The sequence below is a fragment of the Pseudopipra pipra genome, chromosome 6 (assembly GCF_036250125.1).
Source record: "Pseudopipra pipra isolate bDixPip1 chromosome 6, bDixPip1.hap1, whole genome shotgun sequence".
NCBI lineage: Eukaryota > Metazoa > Chordata > Aves > Passeriformes > Pipridae > Pseudopipra > Pseudopipra pipra.
The window spans coordinates 36910298-36927696 of NC_087554.1; the positions used below are offsets into that span (position 1 = coordinate 36910298).

A 17399-nucleotide genomic window follows, 5' to 3' on the forward strand; every position below is an offset into this window, starting at 1 on the left:
CCATTCCAGGGATATTTTAAACAGAAAGTTTCATCAATGAACCTATTTTAACAAGACTTTTATTGAAAACATACACAAAGTCAACATATTATTTAGCTTCTGAATGTACATATTAGAGAATATTCATATTAGAGTATTTTAAGAAAAGGGAAAATACAACCAACAAGCTGCAGTTTACATTACTAAGGCATTAAGGCTTAAGAGCAAGTTATACTGTGTGCATGTGTATCTGCATCTATATACACAAACACATACACAGGTTATCTGTTTTGAAACTGTACAGTTCTATGCAAATCATTACTGTTTGCCTTTTCTATTCTTAGGACACTAAATAAAGCTTTTATCCAAATGGTAGAAGTTGTTCACAGAACACCAGTTATAATCTACTCTTCAAGAGTTTGCTTACAATTACAATACTAACGATGCACAACAAAACCCCCAGATCTTCACGGGAAAGTTCTCTCTTACCAAAATGAGGCTCAAGTAAGAAAAATACTAGTTTGCAAAGGCACCGTGGAGACAGGTTTTAATACATTAAATACAACATGAATCATTCACAATAACAAGTTTAGTGTTTCTGGGAACTTTTGTAAATACAACACAGTTGGTCACACAAAAATGTTTCTGTTGATTTGTCTTGGCAACTCAGATATATCAACAGTGTAACAGCATAACAGCTTTGTTCCCATCTGACAGAAAATAATGGCAGTTCTGCAAGGCAAACGTTAAACCTGACCGTATGTATTTATTAATTCCACAGTGTTTTGACAGATTATAGGGGATGCAACTTAAAGGATGCTGACACGCTCACTGAGGGCTTTCATTTCTGTTTCTTCTAGCTTGGTGTTTTCATTATGGTTAGCACTTGGACTGATAAGGTGTGCTGGATACTGCAATCCATGTTCTCCTGAATACTGTTCCCATCGGGAGTCATCACTTTCATGGGTAATGTAACGTTCTCCCATTTTACATTCCAGTTCCCTTAAATCTAACCAGGTTTGGTAGTCCTGAAATAGAATAACACTATTAGTTTTAGATTTACTTAAATAAATTACATTCCCTTCTGCTATAAATAGTATGCAGAGTGCTATTAACTCAGCTATCTAAGGGTGGTAAAGCAATTCCTCACTCTAGTCACAAGATGAATAAGGAAGAAGAAACATATTTAAATCATACATGTACATGCTAGTGATCTTGCTATCTGATGATAGTCAAGACAGCTCCTCCATCTCAGTATAATGATGCAGAACATAAATTCAGCTTGGGCTAGAAAAAAACTCTTTTTCCAAATTTGGGCAATTACTGGTGTGTTCCAAGAAACATATACATCTAAACATCAACATACTTTGGAACTCCATGTTGACAGTCAATGGTAAGGCCGGAAGCCTAGTTTGAGTCTCATGCTGTTTAGACCATCATGCACTGCAGCATCTGATCTGTCTAAAGTATATAACAAGTTCAATAATTTCTTTTCTTATTCCCACCCAAAGCATACATGAAGCTGCAGTAAGAGCCAATCCTAGCCCTATGCAGACTAATCTCTCCTCATGATCCTGTATTCAGTTTTCTTTTTATTCTGTCATCTTATCCCTATCTAAGACACAACCCTGACCACCTCGCCAAAACTCTACAAAGCCCAAACACTGTAAATGCATAAAAGCCTTCATCTTTATTATCTCACATCTTTTGGCCCATTTCTTACACAGCCATCCTCTCAGAGAACATCTCTAAGTCTCACTGCCCTGTACCACTCTTATCTTTCCTTAGCCCGCAAAGTAGGGCTCTTCCAGAAAGAGGATTCATCCCATCCATGGTGCTAGAGCTGCTGCTGTACTGCCTCATCTTATTCACCTTCACTCATTATTGCACAAGCAATGAGGTGAAGGACCCTGTCCTGTCCTGTGAGACAGCCAGCATTCTTGCTGCAGACCATAGTGCAGACCACCTCTGGTACTTAAAGACTCAGGCAAATGCATTATGCAATGATTGCCAGAGAGAAGAGCAGTCTTGGAGAAAAAGACTAGAAAGTGACAGGAAATCTGGGCAGAAGAAAGTCCCAGGATAGATGTCCCTGGGGAAGGTGGGTTGCAGGGTGGGAGATTACAACCCTTTTCCTCCTATACCAGCAGGTCACCATCTACTTTGAGAAACAGTATCAGCTATAAGGTACTGGAGTACCTTATCAAAACAGTTTTCTTTTTTGATAAAGATTCCTTTGAAATTGTGCATTTTACACATGCCTGCACCACAGTTACTTTTGTAGATGCAAACATGGGAGATCTGATGAGCTGGTGTACCAGTCCGGCCTCAGCCTGTCCTCATCCACAGGGAGCAAACCAATGCCCTGGCTCCTCACTGAGTGTCTTAGGCCTTGAACTTGCAGTGATTTGGCTGCTGACAGGATAAAACAATTACCAAACGGTGAGCACAAAACAGAGGCTGCTAGCATCTCAAAAATGCCTTGTATCTCAGTTTTTAGTTGAAGAATTCAGCTGAAGGTGGTTAATATATTTTCCTGGAAAGCATACAACCCTCACTAGTTCTTCTGATGACTGTGAAGTGAAAGCTTGTTGATTAGTTTTAATAAGAAGTGAATCAGAGTAAACTCCAGGCAATGATGTAAGTCAAATGACTACTTTTTATACACATAATTTTCTCAGTGGACAAATATTATAAAATATTTTTGTAGTGTATTTTGAAAGCATTTTAGTATTGGAATCTAATACTTCAGAAATTAATGAGAAACTATAGGCAAATTGGTGAAGGAGCATGAGGTTCTCAGGATTTGAAAACATTTTCAGGTCTGCAGATTTTCTTAGATTCTACTGTGCTTAAAGATGAAGATATGCTTAGAGTCTGAATACATAAGTAAAAAACATGGAATTTGGAGAAATACCTGTAACCACGGGTGACTTAATGTTTTGTCCACGCTGTAGCGCTTTCTCATTTTCACTTGCAACAAATTATTTATGAGATCAATAGCTGAAAAGAAATAACATTCGAAAATGTTAGTTTAAATATATTTGTTTCAACTAGGACATGCAAAGAGAGAGCTATACAGACATCGTAGTTGTAAAAAGAGGGCAGTTAGTTCTTACTTCAGCTTTTTACAAACTGCGGTCAGTGCTGAAGTCCCTGAAGGTACCCATGCAACCTTTCCTAATGGGATTACAACTGTTTTACTGAACAATTGCTTGACGATAACTCTTACTCAGTTCTTGCTCAAGTGAAAAAAATTTCATGTAAGTGCGGACTACAGTATTCAGGTACCACACACACATATATATATATGTATATATTTCCTTAAGACTGTCAGTTGCACTTTCAGCTGACAGCTGCACCTTCCCAGTCACTGACTGGAGAAATCAGGCTTTGTAAGTCACCAAGTCTTCCAATACTTTCCTTTTGAACTAAGCATTGCTTCTACCTGTTAGTGAGCAGTCTGCTGTTTAGAAAAGTGAGAGAGCTTCTTTTACAAATTTCATATTTTCTGATGTTTTGGAGTCAATGATTCACAGAGGTTCACAGAATCACAGAATAGTTTAGGTTGGAAGGGTCCTTAAAGCTAGATCCAACTCCTCTACCATGGGCAGGGACACCTTCAATCAGATCAAGTTGCTCAAAGACCCGTCCAACTTGATCTTGAACACTTCCACGGATGGGTCATCCACAACTTCTCTGAGCAACCTGTTCCACTGTATCACCACCCTCATAGTCAATAATTTTTTCCTGATATCCAACCTAAACCTACCCTTTAGGTACTGGAAGGTGCTATAAGGTCTCCCTGGAGACTTCTCTTCTCTGAGCTGAACAATGACAACTCTCTACCCTCTAGGCATGTGTGTTGGGATGCCTGAAGGCATGAGGCCCATGAGCCAATGACCAGCGCATGAAACTGCACTGAGAGACCCCTTTGGAAAAATCTCTGGAACGAGATTGCTGAGCTCTGAATGCAATTATAAAAAACATCACAAGTTAAAAAAAAAATGATGGTAGCATGAAAGTTTCTATTCTCAGTGGTGCGAAATGTTCACCATTGTTTCAGGGAAAAGTTACTGTTATTACAGAATAACTGACTAGCCACAAGGAACAAAAATATACCTGCAGATTTTCCATTTCATCACATTATCCCTTGGCTTGTCCAAAGTGTGCTGGTTTACACCTTTATTTCTCTGTTTATATCATGGGGACAGGGAAAGATGGTCTTGAAAGTAACACAAAAACATGGTGTCACTGAGGGGCATAGGGTCTGAAACACGTCAGATGGATACTGTTGCCAGCTGGGTATTGAATGAGATGAATAATCATCTTGTCCATTTTAAGAGTATGAGATGGGACAGAATTCTTTAAACCGATACATCTCCGAGGTTGTATTTTGTACAGCAATACAGAAAAGCTTTTCTTTTTTAACAGAGACTTCCTCTCCCCAGACTCAATTTGCCAAGCAGGGCTTTATGCATGCTTCCGCAATGGGGCAGAACACAACAGAAACAATGTCCAGGAAAATGGGAATGTACATGGTAGCCTATTTGGATGTATGCAGTAAGTCTGACAGACAAACCTATTCTTAGCAACAGCAGCCTATCACTAAAGTAGCCCCAGAGTTCTGGTGATGAATACTGTCTTGCAAATCAAAGTAATTGTGGGAACGAGATAAAACAAATCTCAGGACTTCTGACAAAGAAAGCATTGCCAGAAGCTCTGCCCCATTCTTTTCCTGGAACAGATGGTCCTAATTTTACTTTTCTGTTGTTTCGAATTAAGTACAGTTAATGTTAAATTCTCTAACTCGTGTTTATTTTGTTCCCTCTCAAAGTGCCTGTGAAGTGGACGTGGGATGAGAAAGTCAGTGGACAGCTAATAGGACCATTACTGATAGATGATATCACTCTGAAAACTCATTTGTTTTCCAAAATAGTGGGGTTAATCTTTTTCCTCTTTATTGGTAAGAGAAGTTGTCACCTTCCAAGATATGGGGAAGAGACTGGAAAGCCAGTCATATGCCATGGTTTAATTACAGAGTGACTTCTGATAATATCTGGGAAAAAGTAGTGGCCATTGTTTTTCTCTGATGCTTGGAATAGGAGAACATAGTCCCTACCCACTGCAGTAAATCTGTATATCAGCAAACATCAGCATCTTCTGGAACACTGTCAAGTTACCTCAAATTCAGCAGAATTACAATAAGACTTCAGGCTGTCTTTTGATACATAGGCCAGTGCTGAATGTGAATTCGATGGAGTTACCATTTCCTTACTATCTTCAGTGATATTTCAGTATATATGATCTTCAGAGATCATTTTTCATCATTTACTATGAATCTCAGTTTGGAAAATAGGTCAAGACCCTGATGAAAGGGTTGATTGTCCTGGTAACTGCTGAGATGTAAGTGCATGCATCCCAACATGTGCCTCTGTAACTGCCAAGTACCTACTGACTACTCATCCTGCCTCTGAGTATTGATAATGTCTCTATTATGCATCTTATGTGCAACCCACTGGAAACAGATAAGACTGTGAGCCTTACAAGTGGTGAAATTATACATAGCTGCACACATATTCAACTGCCCTCAAGTTATAACAGGACGAGGACCCCTTTGCCCCCTTTTTCACTTCAGGACAATGACATACTACATGTAATAACATATTTCTTTGTATCCTTGGGGGAAATTGCCAATGGCTTGTTGAACAGACCAGAAACACATTGGTATACAAAAAATCACCAAAGGAGGTGCACAAAGAGTAACAGGGAGGAAAACTATGACAAAAGTGAAAAGGCAGCTTCACTGGATGGTTAGAATTGTCAGCAGTTAGCAGTCATTTGTTCCCAAGAACAGTTTACAAATAATCTGCTTATTTCACCACTGAAACATTGCTATCTCTGGAACCAGTTTTGCTGTTTCTGTTTAGTTCTTTATCTAGGGTTCCTTCTGCCAGGAAAGTTTTGCATATGACTTGCCTCTCCATAAAAAAGCAGAAATGCAACATGACCACTGCGAAGACTATCTGATACAATTTAATTTGCTTTAATGCTCAAAGTTTTAAAACTTAGGTGAAAAAGGAAATCAAACATGAGTTTCAACAGCAAAAAGACTTTGCTACTTTTTACCAGGAAATCACACCATCCAAGAAATGCTGCTTCTCATGCACAAGAGTTCTGTCTGAGTATCAGAAGTCAAGAGGCAAGGCAACAAAAGAACAGTGCTATGTAAAGCAAAGAAGAAGCTGGGAAGTTCAATACTGACACTATGAGTGCTGAAATTAAAATACTTAAAGGACATGTGGAAAATTCCTGGTTATTCTCACTGTTTCAGCTTTCAGAAAAACCATCCTGTTCTCACAGTGTCTGGATAGCCACTAACTTACAAAGTTTAGTCTGGCTTCAGTTCATGTAAGATATATGAACAGTAAGATTCATGTTGACACAATTTCTGAACTTAAAAAAATCATATAATTGTTTGATGATTAAGTTTTGGGCTGTACTGATTAAAAACACTGAAGATAAAAATTTGGAAGGTATTAGCATTTATTTTAGACATACAACTTCAGTATGATTCAGGGGACTATACTGGGGCATCAACTGTTACAAAATTAAATATTCTGTCTGGGAAAATAAAGCCATTTTGAGGAGACAGTAGCAACTACATTGTATTTTAAAGTAAATTTTATTCATTTTCACTAGACACTGTTTTTTTTTTTTAAATCAGGTTTTAAAGTAATCTTTTCAGATATTTTAGGAGCTTTATAAAATTTTACAGTTGTCCTCCATAAAGTCAATAATTAAATAAATGCAGAGCATTATGAAAGACCACCTATGGTCTGCACACCATCTTTAAGCATGCAAGAGGTTATCACCAAGGAGGTAACCTGAATGAAAATTCTGAGAGGACTTTTTTCTAATACTTTTATGGGTTCCTGTAAGCAGCCAGATGAGGGCTTATCAAGTTCCAGGAGCTGGAAACTTTGTTAAAGGGAATAATCTAGCCAACTACTCCAGTAGAATGAGTACTGGTCATTTAGATAGGCAATCATTAAGCAAAATCCCCTTTGGGGGATTCAAATGCAACTTTAGAAAGCTCTATATCCCCTTGATTTTAGGAAAGATGGCTCTTTAGTTTTATTTTACTGGAAAGAACCTCAAGAGTTAGGAGATTTATGATTCTTATCTGCTTATGTAAGTTTATTAATATGGCAAATAATTAACTGGAGTAAAGACAAAGTCACAATTTTCACTCTAAGTATCATATTAACACAGTAATTGTTTTTCATAGGAATGACTGCTTTAACTCAATTAGAGTGTGATCCGCACATAAGCACAAAAGTTTACAAAATATCTGAAAACCCTATTATGAACATATTATTCATTTAGTCCTTCCCTGCAGACTTTAGCTTTTTATGTAACTCATAAACAGGAAATCACCTTAAGAATATATAAAAAAGCAGTCCTAAATCAACAATATATTAGCATATTAGTCCTAAATTAACAATATATAACATTAGCTACTCTTAATGTCATCATTGTAAAAATTTAAGCTGGTGCCACTAACATAGGAGGCCCAGGGCCTCCTAGGCCCTGTAATTTTCTGAGAATATGTCTATTAACTAGAGGTATAATTTTTTAAGACACATAAATCCCCTCCCTACTGCTGGTCAACACAGCTTTTTTGATAAACACCCTAGTGTACATGCAGTTATTTTAGCATAAAATAATCTTCAACTCGCAGAGATTATTTTCAGGGATATGGATCTAGCTGTACCATCAAAAGAAATCCTTGGCAATTCTAAGCTGCACCTCTGTAAGAGAGGTTTTCTAATATTAATCCAGCCTAGCAAATGTGTAAGTAGAGCCAAGACCTTAGATTTAATAGCTAACTAAACATTTACAGAAGCAAAGAGCATCTTTGAGTTGTAACATGCATTTGACCTCCTCATACTTAACGCTCGCTCATTCATGTGACTTTCTCATTAATGTGTGAAACAGAGTTTCTATTCACATTAGGCTGTAACAAGTCTGAATAAATATTGGCTTGAAGGCAGCTGTGGTATTTATGACTCCAAAGCATTGTAACAGGCACACCATGATCAAATTTAATGCATGGAAAGAATTCCTTTGTTTCTTCTCAAATCATTTTAATAATATTAAGTAATGTGAAGAACCTAATCAATTATGTGCACATCGCACAGCTCATCAGGCTAGTAGTAATAGCTGTGTTGGTAGCTGATGAAAAAAAATTATGAGTACAATGATCTATGGAAATCACACAGCAGAAAAAAATACACCATGAATAATCCAAAGCTTGACATAGCACATTTGAGGACCTTACAGTTCAGAACAGCCACCACGGTGAAGACACACTAGGTAAAATATACTAAGAGGTAGAGAGACAAAATCCACCAGGGAGTTCGGTCTCTATACTTAGCAGTATTTATTTTTTGTAACCTGTAGCTAAGTCAAAATAAATCTTTTGAGATCACGCAGATTTGGTGGACTGGAAGGTCAAAGACTAAAGTTGTTGAAAACAGGTTTCATGTTTGAGAGATGTGAAATTTAAAGCTATAAAATAGGTAAGAATTCTGCAAATAAATTTCTCTGTATCAACATCTAGCAAAATTTCACAATGAAAACTGAATCAAGGCCAAACTGTCATACAGCAATTCAGTGAATTTGGAAATGTAACCTGACTTGACAATCATTGAAGACACAGAAAAAATAGCTGATTGGGCAATGGAATGCTGAATGGCTGTGACAAAACTTGGTTTTCTAAAACACACCCAAAGTCTACCACAAAAACTACTTATCTCCTGTAGTGTCTTACAATTCTATTTAGACATACAAACACAGCTTCAGTTTTCAGGGTGTATTCTTTCAAGAGTGAAGTTATTGGAAAACCATGGGAAAATGCAGCCACTTAGGTAAAAACCAGAATTCCCTATGGAGAAATCTAAGCACTACAAAAATTGGAAGGTTTTAGTTTTCATAAGTTATATTTTAATGGAGAAAAGGACAGACAAAGCATTAAACACAAAAAAAGCGCTAGAATTTCTCAGCAGGAAGAGTTGATGGGATTAATCCAGAAGTTATGACATCAGATAGGCATATTATGGAGCAAAAAGACTCATAGTCAATGACTAAATCACATTAGTGAGTGGCAGAAAAGACAGAACTGTTGATGGCAACTTAAAAACATTAAGCACTCAAAAATATTAGCCTCAAATAGATTCTGTCTTCTTTCTTGGTTTGTGACTGTAGGTTTTTATTTTAAGAATTGCTAGAAAATGCTAAAGGAAAAGTAATTATCAAGAAAACTAACACAGAGCACAATATTGTATTCATGACACACTTTTCCAAAATACAACTTATTTCCATATGCTTTTTCTCTGAACCTGTTAGACTTTAAGTGTATTTTTATCATAACCATGCAGTTTAAACTGTCATGGGTCATGTGCTTTTACAAACTTATCCCCTCAACAGTGCAGTTTAAAATTTTAAAAGCCAATTTTACCTTAAGACCAGTAATTGAATAAGGAACACATAAAGGGAATATTTAGGCTACTTTATCACTGTTGTTGCTTTTCCAGACACACTGTTTAGGTATGACCTTTCTCATTTTATTTTTTTTAAAGTCTTGCTACCTTTTGCCTTCCAGCTCCCAAATTAACATGCTGCTGCTTGGCAGTTATCAGGAGAAGCATCTATTGTGCACCAAAACCAAAGTGGTGATAAACACAGCATCATTCACTCTAATTTGTGCACTATCCATTAAATGCAAAGAAATATGTGATTTTTCCTTTCTGATTACAATCATAATAGAAGACAGCAATAACTAAGTTTAGCTATTCCTAAACTTTTTACAGTTTTAATGGTCTGAAGATAGCGTTGAAATTACTATAGTTGCAAGTTTTACACATATGGCTCTCTGAGCTTCAGTCATAGTCATGAGCAAGACACAAAAGGTTTGACTGCTGTTCTGCTTTCCTTAGCATAAATTTTTGCAATAGGCATGCAAAAGTTCCTAACACTGCTTTCATTAGCCATTCTGAGACAAATTATACGCCCTTTGAGAAAATCATTGTTGCACAGACACTGGTAATACTGGTTGATGATCACTTCCCTTAATCTAAACTGAAAATTGATTAATGAGATAAAAACCCCCACAACTTTTGAAACATTTACAGTTCCACTAAAAGTACATACACAGAATTTAAATCAAATTAGTTCCTACAGTTTAAGAAGCAGCTACCTCAGGTATAACAGCTGCATGTATTTGTGATCCTAATTAGGTACAGTTGTGAAATAAACTGCCCCCCCTTCTATTGTTCTAAGGTGTCTGTCTTATCTGCCATCACTTGCTTGGCACTTCAAGCAGGATTGTTGATACAGACAGAAACAGGCTTGAATAATTTTTTTTTCTTAGCTCAAATGTAGTTCCTTCTACTACTTCTTGCTTTTCTGCAACAGCATTTTTTAGGATAATCATATTATGAACATTCCCAAACCTTCATTCGTGAAGCCTAGCCATGATATTATCAACATTCACAGCAACCAATATTAACATATTTCAGCAGTAAAAAATGAAGAAACAGTCATATATAGTAGATTTTATAAGTTCAGAAAATGTGTTTTTACTGGCATGCATAGATCAGAGAACATATGAATTCTCTTAGATGGTGGCCTAGCTCTTCCAAGTTCACTGAATTCTCAGTGTTTGCCTGCTATTACTGAAGCATGTAATATAGTCTCTGGGTGAAGGGAGCAGTAATGTACCTAAATCTAGCTGTAATGTACAATTCGTAAAGTACACAGTCAAAGAATGCTTGGACCCAGCACTGTCTTTTGGTCATAAAGGAAGAAAGCAATAAGTAAAGAAGAAAGAAAGAACATTTACATTAGTTTTACTTATGGTAGCCTTTTGACAAATCATTCCTATTTTTCAAATTTACACAGCATAACACTTTGAAAACATATTTCTTACCTGCATTAAAGATAATATTTATGTTGATTTATTTTATCTGTGACAATGATGCTTATCTAATCAATTCTGGTTTCAATTTTTTAATTTTATAGCAGTGCAGCCAAATTTTGGTTGAAGCCTTCTATGAAGAAGGTGATTGATAATAATCACTGTGGTTGATTACTATGTGTTAAAATTCTCTTAAATATTTGCACGAGTTTTTAAATGTCAATATTTAAACTGCATTAATTGGTGGACCTTCAACATTTTTTCTTTTTTACAAGTTAAAATCACTTACACAACGTTGTTTTAATTTTAAAACAAAGAGTAATGCTTCTTGGAAGAAAATGCCTGCGTAGATTCTTCAAGACAAACAGAAATTTCAATCATACCACCTTGAAAGAAATAGACCGATCATTGTTCATTTATAAAGACCTTGCCAAATTCTGCAGCAGCATCATATTCCACATTGTGATATAACTCCCTTACAAGCTTGAGTGGAAGAACTAGTAGGCTATTATTACCATTCTCTTGGGAGAATAATATTATATAATTATGATACAGATTTCAAGGAAATAAACAAGAAATATACCTGCCTTTAAAAGAAATCTATTCTTGATCTTTTCATAATGAAAAAAAATTAAAAGTAATCATAGACATTAATGTTGAAATTTCTGTTGAAAAATATTTAATGATTAAGAATATTGGCAAAAAGAATAACAGGGAAAATATGGCAGGGAAAATCCAGTTCATTAGCTTAACCTTTTAGGGAAGCTGGAAGAGGCTACGACAAGCTAAAGGAAGAATTTCAAGTGCACAAATGTAACCTGCTGGGATTGAAACTAATTCTCTGTCTGAATTTTGTAGATTCATAGAAGATAAATTTATGAACCCCAGTGTCTTTAGCTTGAAATGAGTTTCTCGTTACCGTAGTTTACATTTAAATACACATACATTTTCAAATTGTTTCTATTTGCAGTGTTAAATAAGCAACTTCACAAAACCTTTAAAATCACCTCTGTTTCTCCCTTAAATATTAAAATTATTTGCAATATTAATTAACATGGCACTGTTCAGAATTGTAAACCAGAGTAATGTGTTAGGACACTGGGTACAGGTTTGCATTTTAACCATGCTACATTGTCAGACGTAACAGAATCTGGATGGAGCCAGCAGATGCACAGGGCCCAGCTCCTGCTCTTTCACAAGCTGTGCAGGAGAGTGGGCCAGAGAAGCTGACATAAGTAATTTTCCCTAAGTAATCTGGAATTTGAGTTCAAATTTGAGCTCTAAAAAGCAGCATTATCAAGGAATAACTGGACAGAAATCTTGTCTCTGTCTCTCTGTGTTAAACATAACAGAATCTCTTCAGACTTTTCAGGTTTTCATTTAGCACAACAGAGTGGTTCATCAGCTAGCAATTCAAATATGTAATAAAATCACAATGTATAAGCAGACTTTAACTTAGTAATTTGTTGAAGTGTTTTTTTCCTCCCTTCTGCATGCTTGCAGCCTGGTATCCATTGACTCTTAAGGAAGGCTGCAATTCTACAAATGGAGAGATAACAACCAAGTAGGTGAGTTTTCTGTAGGTGCCCTACTGAATCTTCACCTCTGAGTGTAAAAATTGATCTTCTGTCTACCACAGTAGAAACTTGTGGGAGACGATTTCTTGCAGCTTCCCCTGTGTTGATTGCTGTTTGCTTATCTCTAGCGACAGATAAAGCATTGCTGCCAACAGATTCTGTCAGCTTACATATCAAAGTGTGTGGAGGTTCAGGAGAACTTCAGTGTGTAATTGTGCAGATTTATAGCTTTTTTTTTTCCCCAACAGATTTCAAACTTCATCTGCCACCAAGATAAAATAGCAAACAATGCTCTCAGAGCATTTTTCAGCTGAGAATTTCACATGGCTATTATATATTATAGTAAGCATTAGGCACAAGGCTTTAAAGTACACTTAACATGTATGTTAAACATATCACCTGAAAAACAGAAAAACTGTACTGTAAATACCAAAAATTGTAAATGGTAGTATTGTAATACAAGTTGGCATATATTAAAATTAAAAAAAAGATATAAGAATTTGATGTTTATAATGTTTCCTTCACTTTAGGACTTACAAAGCAATCCTGCAAAAATTATGGACACAAAGATAATGATTAAAAAAAAAATCCTAAAGAAAATCAAGCTGCCTGAAAATGTTATGTATATGAAAATACTGGTGAAACCAGAACTGACAATTCTGTTAAATGACCTACTTAGTTGTGTTTAGAGACATCTTCAATAGAATTTACCTACGTTAAAGATGTTGCTAGTGAACTAGTCACACTGTTCTTTAGTTCTTTGATGCCATTGACCAGAACTCGAGTTTCAAAAGTCTCATTTATTATCTCCAAGCCTTTTCCCCCTGCAGAAAGTCTCTTCTATGACATTTTTTCACACTATTCCTGAAACCTCATCTACTTGGAATTGTTCAGTTTTATCTTCCCCACACAAAGACTATCAGGATACCGCATCCTTTTGAACCGAAACTAAATTACTGGAAAAAGTAGAATAAGAAAAAGACTGCAGAGGCAATAGGGCTGAGTAATGAGGTACATATGTAAATACATGCAATGCCAATTCCAGCAGCTAAGGTTCCCCAAAGATTCTATAGCAATCTGATCTGTAGATGGTTATGTGCCTCCTTCAAAACCTCCTGGAAAGATCCCATGCTAGAGGATTATGCCATATGCAGTCTATACATGCTCTGTAGGAAATTTCTAAAGCAGCTGATACCACAAAACAGAGACATTACATTATGGTAACTTGAAATTTCCATTTTTTTTTTCACTGTTACGTACAGGAAAAAAATATAAATGCAAAATACAACTACCTCATTTTTAGCTTTTATATAAAAACAGCCACAAACAGGTATTACCTTCATGAGAAATTTCTTTCCAAGGATTAGGTGGATACATGAAAGCAGCATTCTGGATTTGGTCATGTATGTCTTCATCTTCATTGAATGGAAAGGTACCACTGAGGCTTACATAAATGATGACACCCACTGACCACATATCCAGAGATCTGTTATAGCCTTTGTTTCTCAGTACCTCTGGAGCAAGGTAGGCTGGTGTTCCTACAACTGAACGCCTAAATGATTTCTCTCCAATGATTCGGGCAAAGCCAAAATCACAAAGTTTTACCTGTTTAATGAAAAATGCTAAAGTAAGACATAAATTATTTTTATTATTAAATACATAGTTGAGGAACTTTTATCATGGTTTAGTTGCAGAATGTATCTCTACTGCTCCTTCAAGGATACTTTTTTAAAACTCCTCTTTGAGAGGAGTATCTTATTCCACTGAGACATTTAGCTGCTTGAAAATTCTCAATTCATTATAGATCCTTTCCTTCCAATTATTGGTATTGATATTACCTAAAAATTATCAATAGTACTCATTTTGAATATGGGCAGTTGAAGATTACAGATGAACTCTGCAGATCAAAGGTAAGAGAAGCTGATAAAAATACCTTTTAATGAGAAGAATATGACCAGTCAGAAGGTATATTTAAATATCCTGCAATCTACATGGCATTTAAATTCATAAAATGAAAGAAGAAGCTCTTGTTCTTCATGAACTCTACCCCAGCTGTCAGAAAAACAACTTTCTTTCTGGAGCAAATCAACAAGCTAAGTAATTTGTTCTGTAATGGTGAGCAAATTAGAAACAATCATACAAATAGCTATGTCACACTTGAAAATCTAGTTGAATATTTTAGGCAAATGACAAAAGACAAGGATTTTCAAACATGACTTCTTTGTAAAGGGTTTTGAATAAGTGATTGTTTTTTTCTTATCTAAAAATTCTGTGTAGACAGGTCACTAATCACTTTCTTGTTTATACATAAAATAAACATTGCTAACACTTATTAATTGGAATAATTTATCTTAAGAAAAGGGCATTTTCTACTTGCCTGTGGGAAAGGATCAGCTGATGCCAATAACACATTTTCTGGTTTGAGGTCACAATGAACAATATTTTTGAAATGAAGATGTCTTAAAGCAACAAGGATCTATGAATAAACAAATCAAATTATGTTTGTTTGTTTTATATTGTTTTACAATATCTGAGACCAGAGAAGCAAGGACTTGTGTGAAGAAAAACAATTCAACAAGAATGTACCTTTTACAGAAATGTCAACAATGAAAAGAAAAAACCCACCAAAAGCAAAAATGTCAGCTATTATTTGCTGTGCCTCAAGTTTTCTTGATATTTCACTGCATGGAATATGATTTTTCCCTCTCCAAAGAGTTTACATTATAAACATTTTTTAAAAACTGGGTTCTAAGTATTTGTTTACTCTGAATGTAGAAACATTTGCAGAATGACTTACCACATCTAAATTCAACTAAAAAAAAAAAATCACAGAAATATCATATGATCCAATTTAAGTGTTTTCTTGAAGAGAGAAAAAATAAAGAGCGTTGTATGTATTTCTATTCTGCTACATACACAAGATCCTTTGGAAAAGATTGTGAATGATCAGGACAGTATCTACATTCAATACCATACTGATGGAAGCCTATTCAACCTAAGGCGACTGAAGGCCCACACTAAGGTCTTAAATCATCTTGTCCGGGAGCTGCTCTATGCTGATGACGCCGCCCTTGTTGCCCACACAGAAGCAACCCTGCAGCGTTTAATATCCTGCTTTGCAGACACTGCTGAGCTCTTTGGGCTGGAAGTCAGCTTAAAGAAGACAGAAGTTCTCTATCAACCTGCACCTCAGGAAGTCTTCCATCATCCCCACATCACCATTGGCCAATCAGAGCTCAAATCAGTCCAGCAGTTTAATTACCTAGGCAGCCTCATCTCCTGGGATGGTAAGATTGACAGAGAGATAGACAACAGATTAGCAAAGGCATATAGTGCTTTTGGAAAACTCCATAAAAGAGTTTGGCATAATAAACACTTGAAGAAAAGTACCAAGATCAGTGTTTACTAAGCCATTGTGCTGTCTAAATGGTTCCGAATCACGGGTCATCTACTGCCACCACCTGTGACTCCTAGAACGCTTCCATCAACGCTGCCTCCGTACAATCCTAAACATCCACTGTTCAGATTATGTGACCAATACATCTGTTCTAGAACAAGCAGCAGTCACAAGTATTGAGGCCATGTTGCTGAGAACACGCTGCGCTGGGCAGGATGAGTCTCAAGGATGAAGGACCACCGCCTCCCTAAGATCTTGCTTTATGATGAACTTGCCACTGGCTGCCACAAGAGAGGAGCCCCGAAGAGAAAATACAAGGACTCCCTGAAACAACATCTCAGCCTTGGCCATATTGATCAACATAACTGGTCTACTCTGGCTTCAAGTCGGGAAGCCTGGAGACACACCATCTATAACGCTGCTGATGCCTTTGAGAAAGCACGCAAGATCACTCTTGAGGAGAAAAGACAACGCAGAAAGAATCGTGCCTTGCAGAATATACCACCTAAGGAGTCTTTCTGCTGTGCCTTTTGCAACCAGACGTGTCTATCTCGTATTGGCCTTATTAGCCACCAGCGTGGCTAATAAGCTCTATCCATAAATGTGCATATAGCCCTTCCCAAATCTTCCTTCGCAAAGCCTAGCCATGACATACATGAGAATATGGCAACTGAGTGTAACAGATATCCATCCTTTTTGTGTGGCTTTAACTCCATTCCTTATGTTTGGTCAGGGGCTGGCAGAATTTGCCAGGTAATGGTGAGGAGGCTGAATGAACCTGTGAATAGATTCTAGAGCTTGTGGCAGTTTTGCCTATGGACGCCTGGAGACGAGGGAACCTGTTAAGTTCTAACCCAAATAATAAACTTATAAACACCATGACACTGATGTTTCTGCTCCTTTCTTTTTTCTGACTGCTGAAGCATAGGCTGCTCTGACTCTGAGGTGGCTTACTACTCAATTGTGTATCTAAATTTAAACCAGTATTATGGACAGCTAAGGAAGAAATATGATAATATGACAATAGGAACCCCTCCAAAAAACCCAGATCAAATTGTTAACAGAAGCCATAAAGGAAGCCAGACTCATTTAATCACAGGTAGCACTGAGATCCAATCTCAGCATAGAAAATAGGTGTACCAGTGCATAGTACAAACTGCAATGGTTAGGTATGGGGCAGTTCAAGAAGCTCAAATTTCTTTTTGCAGGTCTTAAACAGTTTGCTTTTAAGCACTTTCCATTCCTTTCTTGTGCTTCATTCTTCAAGCATTTGAGAAACTGTAGCTTAATGTCCCTTCCATCCAGCAGCCAACAGCCATACATGTATCTAGTTCTACGTCCTCTTAATGGTTTACTACCTACCAGATAATGTGCAGAAACGTACAGAAAGCTGTTTTGCCATCCCTGATATTCCAACTCAGGCTTTCATAAATCAGACAGGTAAAATACATCAAAAGCAAAAGAT

The 17399-nt window shown here is 36.7% G+C and overlaps 1 protein-coding gene across 2 annotated transcripts in view; it reads right to left on the minus strand.

Moving 5' to 3' along the window:
* Positions 1-41: 41 nt before the first annotated feature.
* PRKD1 (protein kinase D1) overlaps positions 42-17399 on the minus strand; it is a 124419-nt gene continuing 107061 nt past the window's right edge. For both annotated transcript variants that reach the window (XM_064658524.1, XM_064658525.1), the window contains 4 exons: positions 14915-15013; positions 13875-14142; positions 2897-2982; positions 42-1007 (listed from right to left, as the gene is read on the minus strand). In XM_064658524.1, the coding sequence (XP_064514594.1) occupies positions 789-1007; positions 2897-2982; positions 13875-14142; positions 14915-15013 (672 nt within the window). In that variant the 3' untranslated portion in view covers positions 42-788. The remainder of the gene's footprint in view (positions 1008-2896; positions 2983-13874; positions 14143-14914; positions 15014-17399) is intronic.